The sequence below is a fragment of the Astatotilapia calliptera genome, chromosome 1 (assembly GCF_964374335.1).
Source record: "Astatotilapia calliptera chromosome 1, fAstCal68.1, whole genome shotgun sequence".
Classification (NCBI taxonomy): Eukaryota; Metazoa; Chordata; class Actinopteri; order Cichliformes; family Cichlidae; genus Astatotilapia; species Astatotilapia calliptera.
In genome coordinates, this window is record NC_137422.1 from 35968852 (window position 1) to 35982682 (window position 13831).

The 13831-nt window shown below is 39.5% G+C and overlaps 1 protein-coding gene across 1 annotated transcript in view; it reads right to left on the reverse strand.

Moving 5' to 3' along the window:
• itfg1 (integrin alpha FG-GAP repeat containing 1) overlaps positions 1-13831 on the reverse strand; it is a 156633-nt gene that overhangs the window by 62442 nt on the left and 80360 nt on the right. The window contains exons 11-12 of the mRNA XM_026175418.2: positions 7155-7305; positions 5061-5169 (exon numbers count right to left, since the gene is read on the reverse strand). Coding sequence (XP_026031203.1) covers positions 5061-5169; positions 7155-7305 — 260 coding nt within the window. The remainder of the gene's footprint in view (positions 1-5060; positions 5170-7154; positions 7306-13831) is intronic.

Consider the following 13831-nt stretch of genomic DNA (forward strand, 5'->3'; position numbering starts at 1 on the left):
GTTGGTGAGTCATTACAACTGCTCCTCTTGAAAATTCTAAATTTCACTTTTTATTTCAGAAACGATTAATAATTCAACCCTATGTAATGAAAACATTAGTGCTTGTCCATATCAAGTCCACGCAGACTTCTTGTGGGTACCTAGGAACCACTTGCACCTTCAGTAGGACAACCTTTCAGCTTAAACACATGTCTCACAAATGCAAAATGGAAGCCAAGACACAAGACACCTGGGTCAAATCTTAGCGCTACAACTTGATATCCAGGTCACTGCTTCTACTTCAACTAACCTTGACATGACATGTCACAGAACACACCTTGCCATTACCAGGTTGCCAAGTTCCCAGAAACAACAGTATTGCTACCAACTGAACCAAATAGAGGGTTTTAGTGTCAGTTGTAACAGGTCGGTGCAATGGAACTAACCTTCTTCTGCCTCTCACATCCTATTATTCCATGAAAGTATGGCACTGCTCTGCCACTCCTCTTTCTGACTACTGTGTCATTCAAGTGGTGGAGAGAGCAGTGATTGGTTTGCTGGCTCAATTCAAAGATGTGTATGAAGACATTTAACTGTCTAACTGAACGGGCTAACAAGTGAAGGGTACTTGCACTATACCACTGTGGTGGATACCAACATACTAAATTCCTAAATCCAAACTATAATTTTATTTCATTTAGTCTTATGACTCAAATCACTTGATCCACTATTGTGAACTTGATGTAATTTGAGCATTTGTTACCACCACAAACAATTTGTTTGAGTGGAATGAGGTCTCAAATGCCTTTATTGTTGATCTGCTGTGTCAACAGTATAATGTCTTCATTGAATCAATGACAAGTGAAAGGCATCATTGGTATACAGTGCACCTCAGGAGAGGTTAACTTGTTTTGTATGTAATCCCTTGAAAACAATATTGATTCTGGGGCATAATTTAAGTGTTAGTAAGTGCTAGTACCACTGTGTGTCGTTTTTTGTGTGTGATTCAGAAAGCAGGAGAGGAGGTGTAGTCCCTCCCCTCCCAATAGACAAAACAACAACTGTTCACCAACTGTGCAGAAACAGAAAGGGATGAGCAGCGCTCCTTTTCGTGCTAATGAGCAGAGCAGAGTGACAGATTAAATTGTGCACAGGCCCACCCCAGAGTGGAACTATTTTTACTTTTCTCAAATGTCACCAGGTACTAATGCTGTACAAACATTTTGACTTCAAAAGAACACATCTTGATTTTTACTCAAACACTGCTGCAATAAAAAAATGAAAGAAATAAAATCTATTAACTTAAAAAAAAAAAAAGTGAGCCAAAAATACATGAAACTATTTCTGAACAGATACTGAAGCCAAAGCTGCTTGTAGTGAGACATTTGAATACAAGTTTTACAGCACTCTTGGACAAAAAGTGTGTGCCGTTTCTTCAGACTTAGTGAACATTTAATTGTCTTCCTTGCATAAAAGAATAGAAGGTATTTTTTCGAGGATCTCTGACAGCTTTGCCTGACTATCAAAAGTGGAAAATGACAGGATAATTGGGTAATGAAAAAGTAGAAAAAGACAAGCAATAACTGTATCAGGCTATTGACTCCCTAAAACAATACACTACACCCATACCCATTGCTTTAACTTTGGGTTAATAACTTTACCTGATGATACTAAATTTTGGTGGTAAATCAGTTCATTTACAACCTGAATCACACATTCTTGGCTTGATTTTTAAATCTTTGCTGTAAAAAAGAAACAAATGCACAGTAAATAGAAAAAAAATGTAATTTACTGCATAATTATTGCATACAATTGGAAATATGGCATGAAAGCAAATCAGCCTCTTCAACCTCTTCATTAAAATTCTCTCTGACTGAGAAGGTCATGCTGACTATTAAAAGAGGTGATGCTTTAAAGAAGCTGGCCTGGAGAGAAATCTTTATGATATACACCCTCAACACCATGGGAATAAATAGAACTGATGATTATTTAAATATTAAATGCCTTTTGATTTATGTGACAGTTGATAATTTGGGGGTTTGTCTTGAAGTAAACAGGAACCTGATAATGACTTTTCTAATGGATAAAAGATGGCCAGTGGCTTTGGTATATGAGGTTTTATGCATGTATGATGGATAATGTACTAGCTCTGTCCTTGTGTATATAACTTAATTCATTTTGTGTACCTCACACACTTTAATGAAGTCTTTGTGTTGAAATATCTACGTGTACTTCCACTGAAATGTGACCCAACAGACAAGTCAAACTCACTCTACTGTACAAAAAAATATCAGGTATAATATATGCTTCGGCCGGCAAAATCCAATCACCAGTTTGTCGCATCTTATAGACATGCCAGCCAGAAACTTCTACCAAAAGAAGCCAGCTCATCTATGATTCGGAACAATCGACACTGGAACTCTGACTGGATGCAGCCGAGAGCTGGCCCAGGTACTCAAGAAGAGGAACATCGACATAGCCTGTGTTCAAGAATGCAAATGGACCGGAAGCAAAGCGGCGGAGAATGGAGAGGGATATAAGCTCTTCTACTGCGGAGAGAGAGCCACTAAGAATGGAGTGGCCATCGCACTCAGCAAACACCTGCTCCAATCCCCGTATAAGATTGAGCGAACATCTGATTGATTAATGTCTATCAGAATCGAACTAGGAACAGCTGACGTTAATGTTGTGACCTGCTATGCACCACAGACTGGATGCAGCGATGAAACAAAAAATTAATTTTGGGACACGTTGGACAGGATCATACAGCGCATCCACAACATTGCGGAGGACACTGTTGGTTCAACAAAACCGGGTGAAAAATACATTGAGAAACAGGTCTGGTGGTGGAATGAGGAGGTACAAAAAGCAATAAAAGTGAAGAAGCTGGCCTATAAGACTTGGTGGCGATCGCGAGCGCATGAAGATCTCACCCGATACCGCTCGCTGAAATCAGCAACAAAGAGGGCAGTGGCCTCCGCGAAAAGACGAAACCCCAAGATTTTTATGACCAGCTCCAAACCCCAGAAGTGACCAATAACATCTACCGACTTGCCAAAGCCCGCCACCGCGTGAAGTAGGACTTTGATACAAACCATGTTGTCCAAATCAAAGGAGCCAATGGGCAGGTTCTGCGAGACCCCCGAGACATCCTTCAGCGCTGGTCAGATTACTTCACTGGAATCAGCAATGAAGAATTTACACATCCGCCTATCCCGCCCGCAGACCCAGTCGCAGGGCCTGTCACACCAATCACCACTGCCGACGTCCAAAACGCAACTGCGGTACAACATTCCTTGCAGCACTCTTCAACCATATCACGGTCGAAGACAAAGCCCCCCGAGCTTGGACATAGAGCATCACAGTGCCCAACTGGAAGGGCAAGGGAGACGTCACAGAGTGCACCAACTATCGGCCAATTCGTCTACTCTGCCATGCAATGAAGATCTTCGAACGTGTCCTGGAAAATCTGATCCGTCAACTGGTCACAATCACCCCGAATCAATGCGGCTTTGTTAAGGGCTGTGGATCTATCGATGCCATACACGCGGCCCGTTTGCTGATGGAAAAGCACCGGGAAAAGAACAAGACGGTGCACATGGTCTTCCTGGATCTGGAAAAGGCATTCGATAGGGTCCCCCACAAGCTGATTTGGTGATCATTACGAACTCATGGTGCCCCGGAAGCCTATGTGAAATGGACTCAGCTGCTCTACCGTAACGTCACAAGCGAGGTCCGATGTTCAGCGGGAACATCACCAGCCTTCCCGATTACCGTTGGCATCCACCAGGGCTCGGCCCTCTCGCCCCTGCTGTTCACTCTCTGTATGGACACCGCAACGGCTGATCTGCAATCACCACATCCATGGAGCCTCCTGTATGCAGATGATGTGTGCCTATCAGAAACAGAAAACTGCCTAGCCCTGCAAACCCAAACACAAGCATGGAAAGACTGGCTCTTCGAAAACGGCATGCGCCTGAACATCAAGAAGACTGAGTACCTTGAATGCAGCCCCCAGACCAACAGCACCATCACTATCGACGGCGAGCCGCTGACTAAAGTTGCCCAATTCAAGTAGCTCGGGTCCCTTGTCATCTCGGACTGCGAAAGTCTACCAGACGCCAGACTCCGTGTCAACACAGCGTGGAGGAAGTGGCATCAGGTGAGTGGAGTCTTATGTGACAAGAGAATGCCAATCTATCCTAAGGTCAATTGTGCGCCCAGTGGCACTCTACGGGTCAGAGTGCTGGCCAGCGACGACCAAACATGAACAAGCTCTTCACACCATGGAGATGAAGATGCTGAGGTGGCTTCTGGGTCTAGGCCACAAGGAAGACCAAAAAAAGCGCTGGATGGACCGAATCAAGGATGATATGAAGGCTGTGAATATTACACCAGAAGACGCCCTTGATAGAAAGAAGTGGAGGAAGGCATGCAAGATAGCGGACCCTGTGTCGCGGGATATAAACTGCTAGGAAGAAGAAGAATATATGTTTCACAAAAAAACCAATTACTCCTCTTCCTCTCATCTCAACTGCCATTGATTCATTAATGGCACCAACATAGACTAGGAGAAGTGTGGTTTTATGTTTTGAGAGGCAATAGAGTGCAATAGAGTGCCTTATGTGCTGTACAAGGAGACTAGATTCGAAATGGCCTTTTGGGAGAAGGTGCATTTACTACAGCAGATCTTTTTGTGCGGACAGTGGCCAGTTTAATTTAAGATGAAATTGAACAAAAAGCTCAGAGAGATCCCTTTTTCACCACCAACTGAGTAGCTCCAGGCTAGAAATCAAAATATGACAGATAATAGTCATGACCATCTGCTTTCGAGGTTGGGGAAAAGACTTGCTCATGTTTAATGTTCCTAATTGGTCTAGGAGGGGCTGTTACAGAAAGAAAATAAGAAAAAAAGGACTAAATGATAATATATTCAAATTTCAGTATGTGTATGTTATCTGGTGAGGACAGCTTGGGAATGGAAATAAATGTTCTTCCTTCATGTTGCCCCTTCAAGGGACTGGTTTCAGCATGGGGAGAGTAGTGAGAAAGGGAGCATACTTGGCAAATCAGTCCCTTACCCATCACTTTAACGAAGTAGGCATCGGCTTCGAAATTGTTCTTCAAAGCGTGAATTCTCAAGTCCTGTTTGCCCTCTGCCTTGCTCTGAACCAGCATGTCTAAAATACCCTGCAAATGAAGACAGACACATAGATAAGGGACAATGAGAGCATGGCATGGTGCTTCTTCTGATGTACATTTTTATCCCTCTGACATACTGGATGTCTCATCCAGAATTATCGCATCATCTCTATTCCGCTGTCTTTCTCCTTTCCTCACTAAGTCTCTCTTTCTCTCGGTCTCATTTATAAATTCTCTCTCAGGGGCGAGTGAGAGAGCCAAGCACTGAAAGCGGGAGAGTTGAATTTAATAGACAGGCCACATTAGCAGTAGTAATTAATTCTGATAAGACAAGAACATACAGTAGATCGCAATACAGCTTCTGTACTATATGTAGTCTCTCATTAAGAGACTGGGGGTGAGTGCTGGAATCAAAGTCTACGACACACACAAAGAAGGATTTTGACAAAGGTAGTGTGTAAGAGAGTATGTGTAGATGTTTTCTAGCAAGGCCCATTTGCAGCATTAATTAAATGCTTAATATCACAGAGCAACACACTTAACACACTTAATGAGAGCAAAACCTAACAAATCATTTCCCAACGTTTGGGAAAATTAAAGTATAGCTCATCTTGTTTTATCTACTCTTCCTCTATAGTGGTGTATTGCCAGGTCCTGCATCTATTGCACCCACTCCCACAATGAATCAAATTCCAAAATAAAAATGCACAAAGTGAAGAATAACACTGCAACAATGAGGGAGAGCAAAAAAACCAAAAACACACAGAGCACTCATGCGCGCGCACACACACACGCACACACAAATAAATACAGTAGCTCAGAAAAAAAGGGGGGGAAAAAAAGCACACTCATGCACACGCTACCCCATGTGCTTATAAATATTTTAATAACAACAATGAAGCACTGAACCAAATACTCATATTCTCAGTCTAAATCAGGAGTTATTGCTTCAGAATATAAAAGAAAACCGATTAATGTAAACAATTCTGTTAATGCGCGTGTCAAAAAAGCTTTACACATAATCCACTTTTCTGCATTAGAGATATCCTAGTTTGCACACTCTCTGATATGCATTCCTCTGCTCCATTTGGCAAGGATTTCTTTACGTAGGATTTTTCACAAAATGATTTCAGTTTATTGGTATATCTAACAAAATAAGACAAAAGTGGAAAGACTGTGAGCGGAGACAAATGACCCAGAGCTGTATTCTGAGGGTCAGCTGGATGACTGCATAGTTGACTTGTGACAGTTGTTAATGCTGCATTCATAAAGAAAAAAGTACTATACTAATAGCCTACCAGTATGAAGTAATTAATTAATTAATTAATATGAGTTCAGAAAGAGCAATATTGTTTTTGACAGCAGGGAAATCTGACTAGTTAATGCTTTGACTCTAACAATCTAACAGAGAATGGTAGGTCTAACTAATCTAATGTTGACATTTATTCACTTGATGTCAGCTCTTAAACTAGGAGAGGTGATGAGTGTGGGTGCTTTTTGCTAAAAAAGATATAAGCCTAACTTGTCTGATATTCTCAGAGTTTGCATGTAAGAGTTCAGGTAAGATTAACTTGTCAGGAGCATTGGATCTACTTACACAAAGGTGGATGACGCTTCCCTCATCATAAAAGCAAATCTAATATTGCAGTGGGAGTTGTTATAGTTGTTATTATAGTTAAATTTTCAAAAGTACAAATATTGCAAGCTGCATACAAGGCTCCTGTGAGTCTCCTAATGTATAAATAACAACAAAATAAAATAACAAGGTTAAATGATTAAATATGCTGCACATGGCTTTTTATGTATATTTAAAATAGGCTATATTTAAAAGAAAATCAGCTGGCTAAAGAACTGTAGTTCCACTAGACCAAGATAATCTTTGGCTATGGAAATGTAGTCAAAACACAAAAAAATTATTAAGAATAGTATCCATAGAAATGAGTTTTTAAAAAGGCGTAAGAAATGGTACAGAGAATGATTTATGAAATACTACTGGACAGAACTGAAAATCAACACAAAATTTAACTACTCACGTCCTCATAGATGTCAAAGAAAGTTGCCCTGACGGCATTTTGAATGGCTCCTAAATCTGACTGGTCCCAGTGGATGTGGAACATTCGTCCAACACTGTGGCACGTGTCGCTGTTACAGGGCACGTTCTCCAATAGGAAGGCCTGCTGGCCACTGGGGGGCAAAGAGAGAGAAGGGGAAAAAAAAATTGTAAGTGCATGTTACCATTTACATTTAGACAGTGACAGAGAGCCCTGGTGATGTCAAATGTAAGTAATGTTCATGTCATCAGCTGATCAGTACTTTGCTTGTGTCGAGTTTGTTATCTGGCAACAATAACACCACGATGAGTCTTAGCTGGAAGTTTGATGCTTAGAATCATTTGGAGCTACAGGCTTTTACAACAACATGACATTTGTTATGCACTTGGAATTGACAAATTAAAATGCTACAACATATTAATTTAGGGTTGATTTTCTCTTTTTAAGATGATGAGAGCTGCCTTAGGCTGCTGCCCTGAGGAAATTTTGTGCTTTTTAAAAAAACTTTAATAATTTTCTGCATGACTGGATATAGTCCAAACCTTACATTGCACTGTGTCATAGTGTATATATTGAAGGGTGACAAATTATAGGAAAAATGATGAGCCCTTAACTAACATTGGAAACGATTCAGCTGTTTTGTAAGCTTTGAGTTCATTTTTATTATAGTGCAAGGTCATCGAATGCATTATACTATAATTTGGTCCCTAAGATTTGGGACATGAAAGTTTTGGGGGGAGGTTCAAATTTTTCCTCTGTAAACCACCAGAGTGGAGTTTGAGTCAAATAACTAAGATGTGACAGAAATTACTTTAATTAAAGTATAACATTAACTGTTTAGGAAATACAGCCATTTTTGTGTAAAGTTGCAAATAGAAATTTCCAGTTAACTCTGTCAAATGCTTTTTCTGCATCTAAAGAAAATATTGTAGTTTCAAGGTTTTTACTGTATGAGTAGTCTATCAAATTAAGTAATCTACGTGTATTTGTTGATGAGTGCCTACCTTTTATGAAACCAGTTTGGTCAGGATGAATTAAGAGGGGGGTTATTTTCTCCAGTCTCTTTGAGAGAGCTTTGCAGAATATTTTTAAGGTCTACATTTATAAGGGATATTGGACGATAGCTTGCGGGATATACAGGGTCTTTGTCTGATTTTAGCAGGAGATTAATGTTTGCAGAATTCATATTTGATGGAAGTCTGCCCTTTTCTTTGATTTCCAACAACGTTCTGTAAAATCTGGTGCTAGAATCGTCCAGAATTCTTTGTAGAATTGTGCAGGAAAGCCGTCTGGACCTGGAGTCTTATTATTGGGCATACTTATCAGGGCTTCCTGGAGTTCACCTGATGTCAGTGGCGAATCCAGTGCCATTGCTTGAGTGTCTAATAATTTTGGAAGAGTTATGTTGTCTAAAAACTGATCAATTTCCTTTTTAGACGGGTTTATTTGTGGTGAATACAATCTTTTATAGAAATCAATGAAAATGTTGTTTATTTGTTTCGGGTCATATATTGTGTTCCCAGATGAATCTTGAACAGCACATATAGTTGTGTTTTCTTTATTTATTTTTAGCTGGTTTGCTAGAAATTGACCGGATTTATTACCATGTTCATAATTTTGTAGGCGTAGTCTTTGTACTAAGAATTTTATTTTTTTTATCAATTATCTCATTTAACTCTAGTTTTGTTTTGCGTATTTTGTTCAATGTTTCCTGATCTTGGTGGGACGCATAGGCTTCTTCAAGTGATTTAATGGTTTTTTTCTAATTCCTGAATATCTTTGTTTTCTTCTTTCTTTTTATGTGATGAGAAAAATTATTTTACCTCTCATCACAGCTTTCTCTGCTTCCCATAGAACAGATGCTGAAGTTCCGGGAGTGTCATTATAGTCTAAATATGAAGTCCACTCTTTTTTAAAATATTTAATAAAGTCTTCATCTTTAAGCAGTGATGTATTAAATCTCCAGTTTTTACTTGGCGTAGTATTATTCTTGTGCATTAGTGTTAAAGATACAGGAGCATGATCGCTGACAGCTATAGGGTGAATCTGAATCTATAGGGTGTCTGAAATGCCATTTTTATTATAGTGCAAGGTCATCGAATGCATTATACTATAATTTGGTCCCAAAGATTTGGGACAATTTTTCCTCTGTAAACCACCAGAGTGGAGTTTGAGTCAAATAACTAAGATGTGATAGAAATTACTTTAATTAAAGTATAACATTAACTGTTTAGGAAATGCAGCCATTATTAATAATATCCAATCCTCAGTATAAAATACTTATGGACCTCAACTTACTTTGATCTCTTTTATCCCATGATAAAACATTTCTACCCTGATAAGCCCCTATCTGTACAGAAAAAAGGGGTCAGTGAACTGTTTCAGGAGTATGAAAATGATGTGAATCTGACACTATGGCTTTTAAAGTGGCAGAATATTAACTAAAATGAACACAGATGGAAAATTCTAGACAGATATATCACAAAGAACCCTCCACCACCATCATCTTCATACCAAAGGAGAATATCTTTTGGAAGAATGGTGCCCCATTCCTTCATTGAGTTACAAAGATAAGTTGAGGTCTAAATACTGAAGCTTACTGTGGTATTTCCTGCACCTTGTATTTGGCATTTCTTTACAAATGCAAGCAAATAAGTATACTTGATCATATACTTGAGTTGAGGCAAAACCCAACCCCTTTCCTCTATTTTCCACCCATCTCTGTACTTGCACTTTTTCTGTGCAGTCTTTGTCACATCTTAATTCACTGGCGAGACTAAATTCAATCTTTATCACTGGAGATAGCTATCTGTACCTGTTCTTAGATCTCAGTGGGATTGCTGAGCTTTAAAAAAAAGAAAAGCTGTTGGTTTAAAAATAGAATAATTGTGAAAGCCCTCAGTCAATCAGGATTGTAAACACCCATCCCCACCATCACCACTACCCACAAAGCTAGTACAAGCCTCTGGGGACTAGAAGATAGACCGCAAGCGGGGACATCTTTCATCAAGGATATTTTAGAAAGACTGTGTGATCTTTTCAGCAGCAGGAAAACATTCTATCCTCATGCTTCCAGAAAATGGTGAACAGAAAAGATAAAATACTGTAATGTATAGAGTGTGTTGCTTGATAAAACCATGATTGATGGAGACGTGTCAATACGATTATCTTATCCTCCTTGGAATTGTGTTTGACTTTGCTTAGCATGCGATCTTGTAGAGAATATAAAAAGGGGGCACATCATATGGAGTCAGATGGAGTCAAGAGAAGTACCACACTACGACACGATGCACCAACACAAGTTACTATTGTGTCACCCACAAAGGGAGGAAGACACGGCAACAAAAGAATCATTGTAAAGTTTATGTAGTGATTATGAAGTGTATGCTCTATTTAAAGTATCAGCTGTGTGCAGTTGTTACATTATGGCACCATAGTACATTATAGTTGCAACACATATCTGATAAATGGTGATGTTACATAACAGCAAGCTTCAGAAAGTGGAAACCTACTGGTCAAATTGGTACTTGAAATATGCTTGTAAGCCTCTCCACTGCTGTTAGCTGTGTGATAGGAAAAAACGGAGCTTGTGGAACCAGGAGTAAGAGAAAGCAGATGAACAACTTTTGTAATATTGTATTTTATCCCTGTAGTCCTTTTCATAAAGCATCTAATTGAAATTTTGATTGTTGCTTTTCACAAAAAAAACACAAACTCCTGTAATCAGCAGCAAACAGTTCAAAGTTTTGCTAAACTGGATCGTCTGACATAAGACTTACTAACTTCCAAACACAGAGGTGGAGAAGCTACAGAGCTTGGAAACCTTAATTGTCACGTAAAATGTTGACATATATTTGGATGGAATTAACACGTGAAATGCAATGAGCAGGTTGCCTCTGCAATATTCAGGACCTGTCATGGTCCTGTCACATCAACACCCTGGTTAAGAAAGCCCGTCAGCGTCTCTTCTTCCTCAGAAGACTTAGAGACTTCCATCTGCCACTGAAGGTGCTCAAGAACTTCTACTCCTGCACCATCGAGAGCGTCCTGACGTCAAACATCTGCACCTGGTTTGGGAACAACACCAAGCAGGACAGACGAGATCTGCAAAGGGTGGTGCGCTCGGCAGAACGCATCATTCAATCAGAGCTCCCTGACCTGCTGTCCATCTACACCAAGCGGTGCAAGTCCAAAGCTAGGAAGATTATGATGGACCTCTCCCATCCCAACAATGGACTCTTCTCACTGTTGAGGTCTGGGAAGCGCTTCCGCTCCCTTAAGGCCAAAACAGAGAGAATGAAGAGGAGCTTCTTCCCCCAGGCTATTCGGGGCCTGAACCAGGTGTAAGACTGGACTCTCACACACGTCACCACACGCACCACCACACATTTCCTATAATCCTATAATTCCTATAATTTATAATCCTTATCTTTATAATCTCTTCTGCTATTTGCACATTCTTTACTGTAAATTCCTAAGTTAATTTGTAAATTTTTGTAGTAAATTGTAAATATTGTAAAACTTTTCTTCTGTCATTTAATGGTCGGGCATTGTACAGCTACAAGCATTACACCCCCATGTCATACTGTGTATGGTTGTGTGTGTGTGACAAATAAAATTTGAATTTGAATATTCGGGTTAACTGAAAGTAATAAATGTGCATTTAGCTGTTAATTCCTAGATTCAATAAGGACAAGAATCTATATATAAAACACTTCAAAGAGCAGGGAAGAGCAGGAATTTAATTAATTCCTATAGCAGGGACGTAACGCTTCAGGCTCAGTGTCAGCTGAGATGGTGTGCTGCTGTTTCAGAATAGCTATATCTCTGTGTGGGGTGAGTGGGGTTGAAGGGTGGGGCTGCGGGAACCTCTGTAGGATTAACTGACTTTGGCTGTAATTACAGCTGGAGGTTTGTTTAAGGTCATTCTGTGTAACCCATGCGTACTGACAATGAACTAGTCCTCCCCTCCTCATTAGGCTTAATGCAAACAACACTGTATCCAGAATATGATCGGCTCTCATTAGGACCTGCAACTGCAGCACCTACTGGACAAGACCCAGTGTAAATGGTGAGCACTGATTGGCTCACCAGTAGATAATCATGCCTGTAGCCAGATAGATTTGTTGACATTCAGGGAGAGTATCTCTGTTTGTGCATGTGTGTGTTTGAGTGTGTGTAAAAAGAAAGTAACGCTATCAAAGTTTCAGGCTGAACTTTAGAAGGTATATGATTGTTATTCGCCAATATGTGTGTGTCCTTTCTGAGATTTTCGTACTTCAAAAGAACCTCTTTTCCAGCACTGCAGGGGTGGTTATGGTAGGGATGAACTCAAGGTCATAGTGTGGATCAGACTCAGACTTACACACAGGTACATGTGCTCTCAATATATACACACACAAACACACACAACTTTGTTCTCGGCATCGGTTTTATGTTTACAGCAGCAGGTAGAGGTGCAAACCTGATATCTATTCATATTATACACATGCACTCGTGCAGATGACTACTCTGAACCCACAATTTCGCATGCTGGTGTTAATTTTGATTTGAGCATCACAAATTTCTTTTTGTGTAATATAGTATTATGATTCAATATGTATTCCATGTTTTTTGTGTTTTTTTGTTAGTAAACATCTACTTCATGTCCTCTATGATGTCTTCCCTGTCCACATTTCTTTTAAAACAATGTTAAGACATGCAACTCTTAAGTGTTTAGCATACCAAGTCAGATACATGGCGACACTGTGTTTTATATGGCAGTCAACTCCATGGCAGTGTAATACAGTATTTCATTTAATCAATGTAATATAAATGTTTTGGTGCATTCCATTTGAAATTGGAAGACCTTTTCAACTCTAACGCCTTGTTAAGTTGGACTTCGAACTTGAATGGTTGAGCACCCTCACCAACTCCAACTTCACCTTCAAAGATAGTGGCAGTGCATGTAAACTTTAGTGACTGGTTGTGACAGGCTAAATAACCCATACAGGGACCAAGTTCTATCCATTTGCAAAAGAACAAGCACAGTGTTGTACTGTAGCTATACTCTGTGACTGGTGTTGTTTAAAGTACTGCCACAATTGTTCTATGCTGGATTTATTCAGCTAAAAAAAGTAAAAAGGATTTGCAGATTTGTGGGGGAGTCTTGTGTATCTGTAATCTGTATCTCACATATTCTCAAAGTGAAGGGAGCTGAATTTGTCTCCACCACTAAAAGGATTCTTCTGTTAGAGCCCAGCTCAAGAGATCACAGTGAAAATGGTGTGCGCTGTCCATGGTCCTGAAGTTACACCAGTTTGATTTTATATTTTAATTTGAATGCAATAAACTTTATTAAAGAAAGATTGTTTTCATTAAATGCATTGATCATAACAAAAAATAGCACCTTCAAACCATCAGTACTATTCAAAAAATTAAAATGAAAAATGTGAAAAATTTGACTTTCAATGTCTAATGTCCAAGGGGTAATTATTTTAAGGATAGGGTCCAAAATCAACACTTTCTTCCTTCTTTATTTCTATCTTTCAGACATTTAGCATTGATTTTGCTTTTTCAACCTCACTACACAGGCTGTTAAATTCTTGCCACATTAGTTGAAAAGAACACAACAACAAAATATTGAAGAGTAGTAACAGGTTTTTCTGTGATGTTCCTGT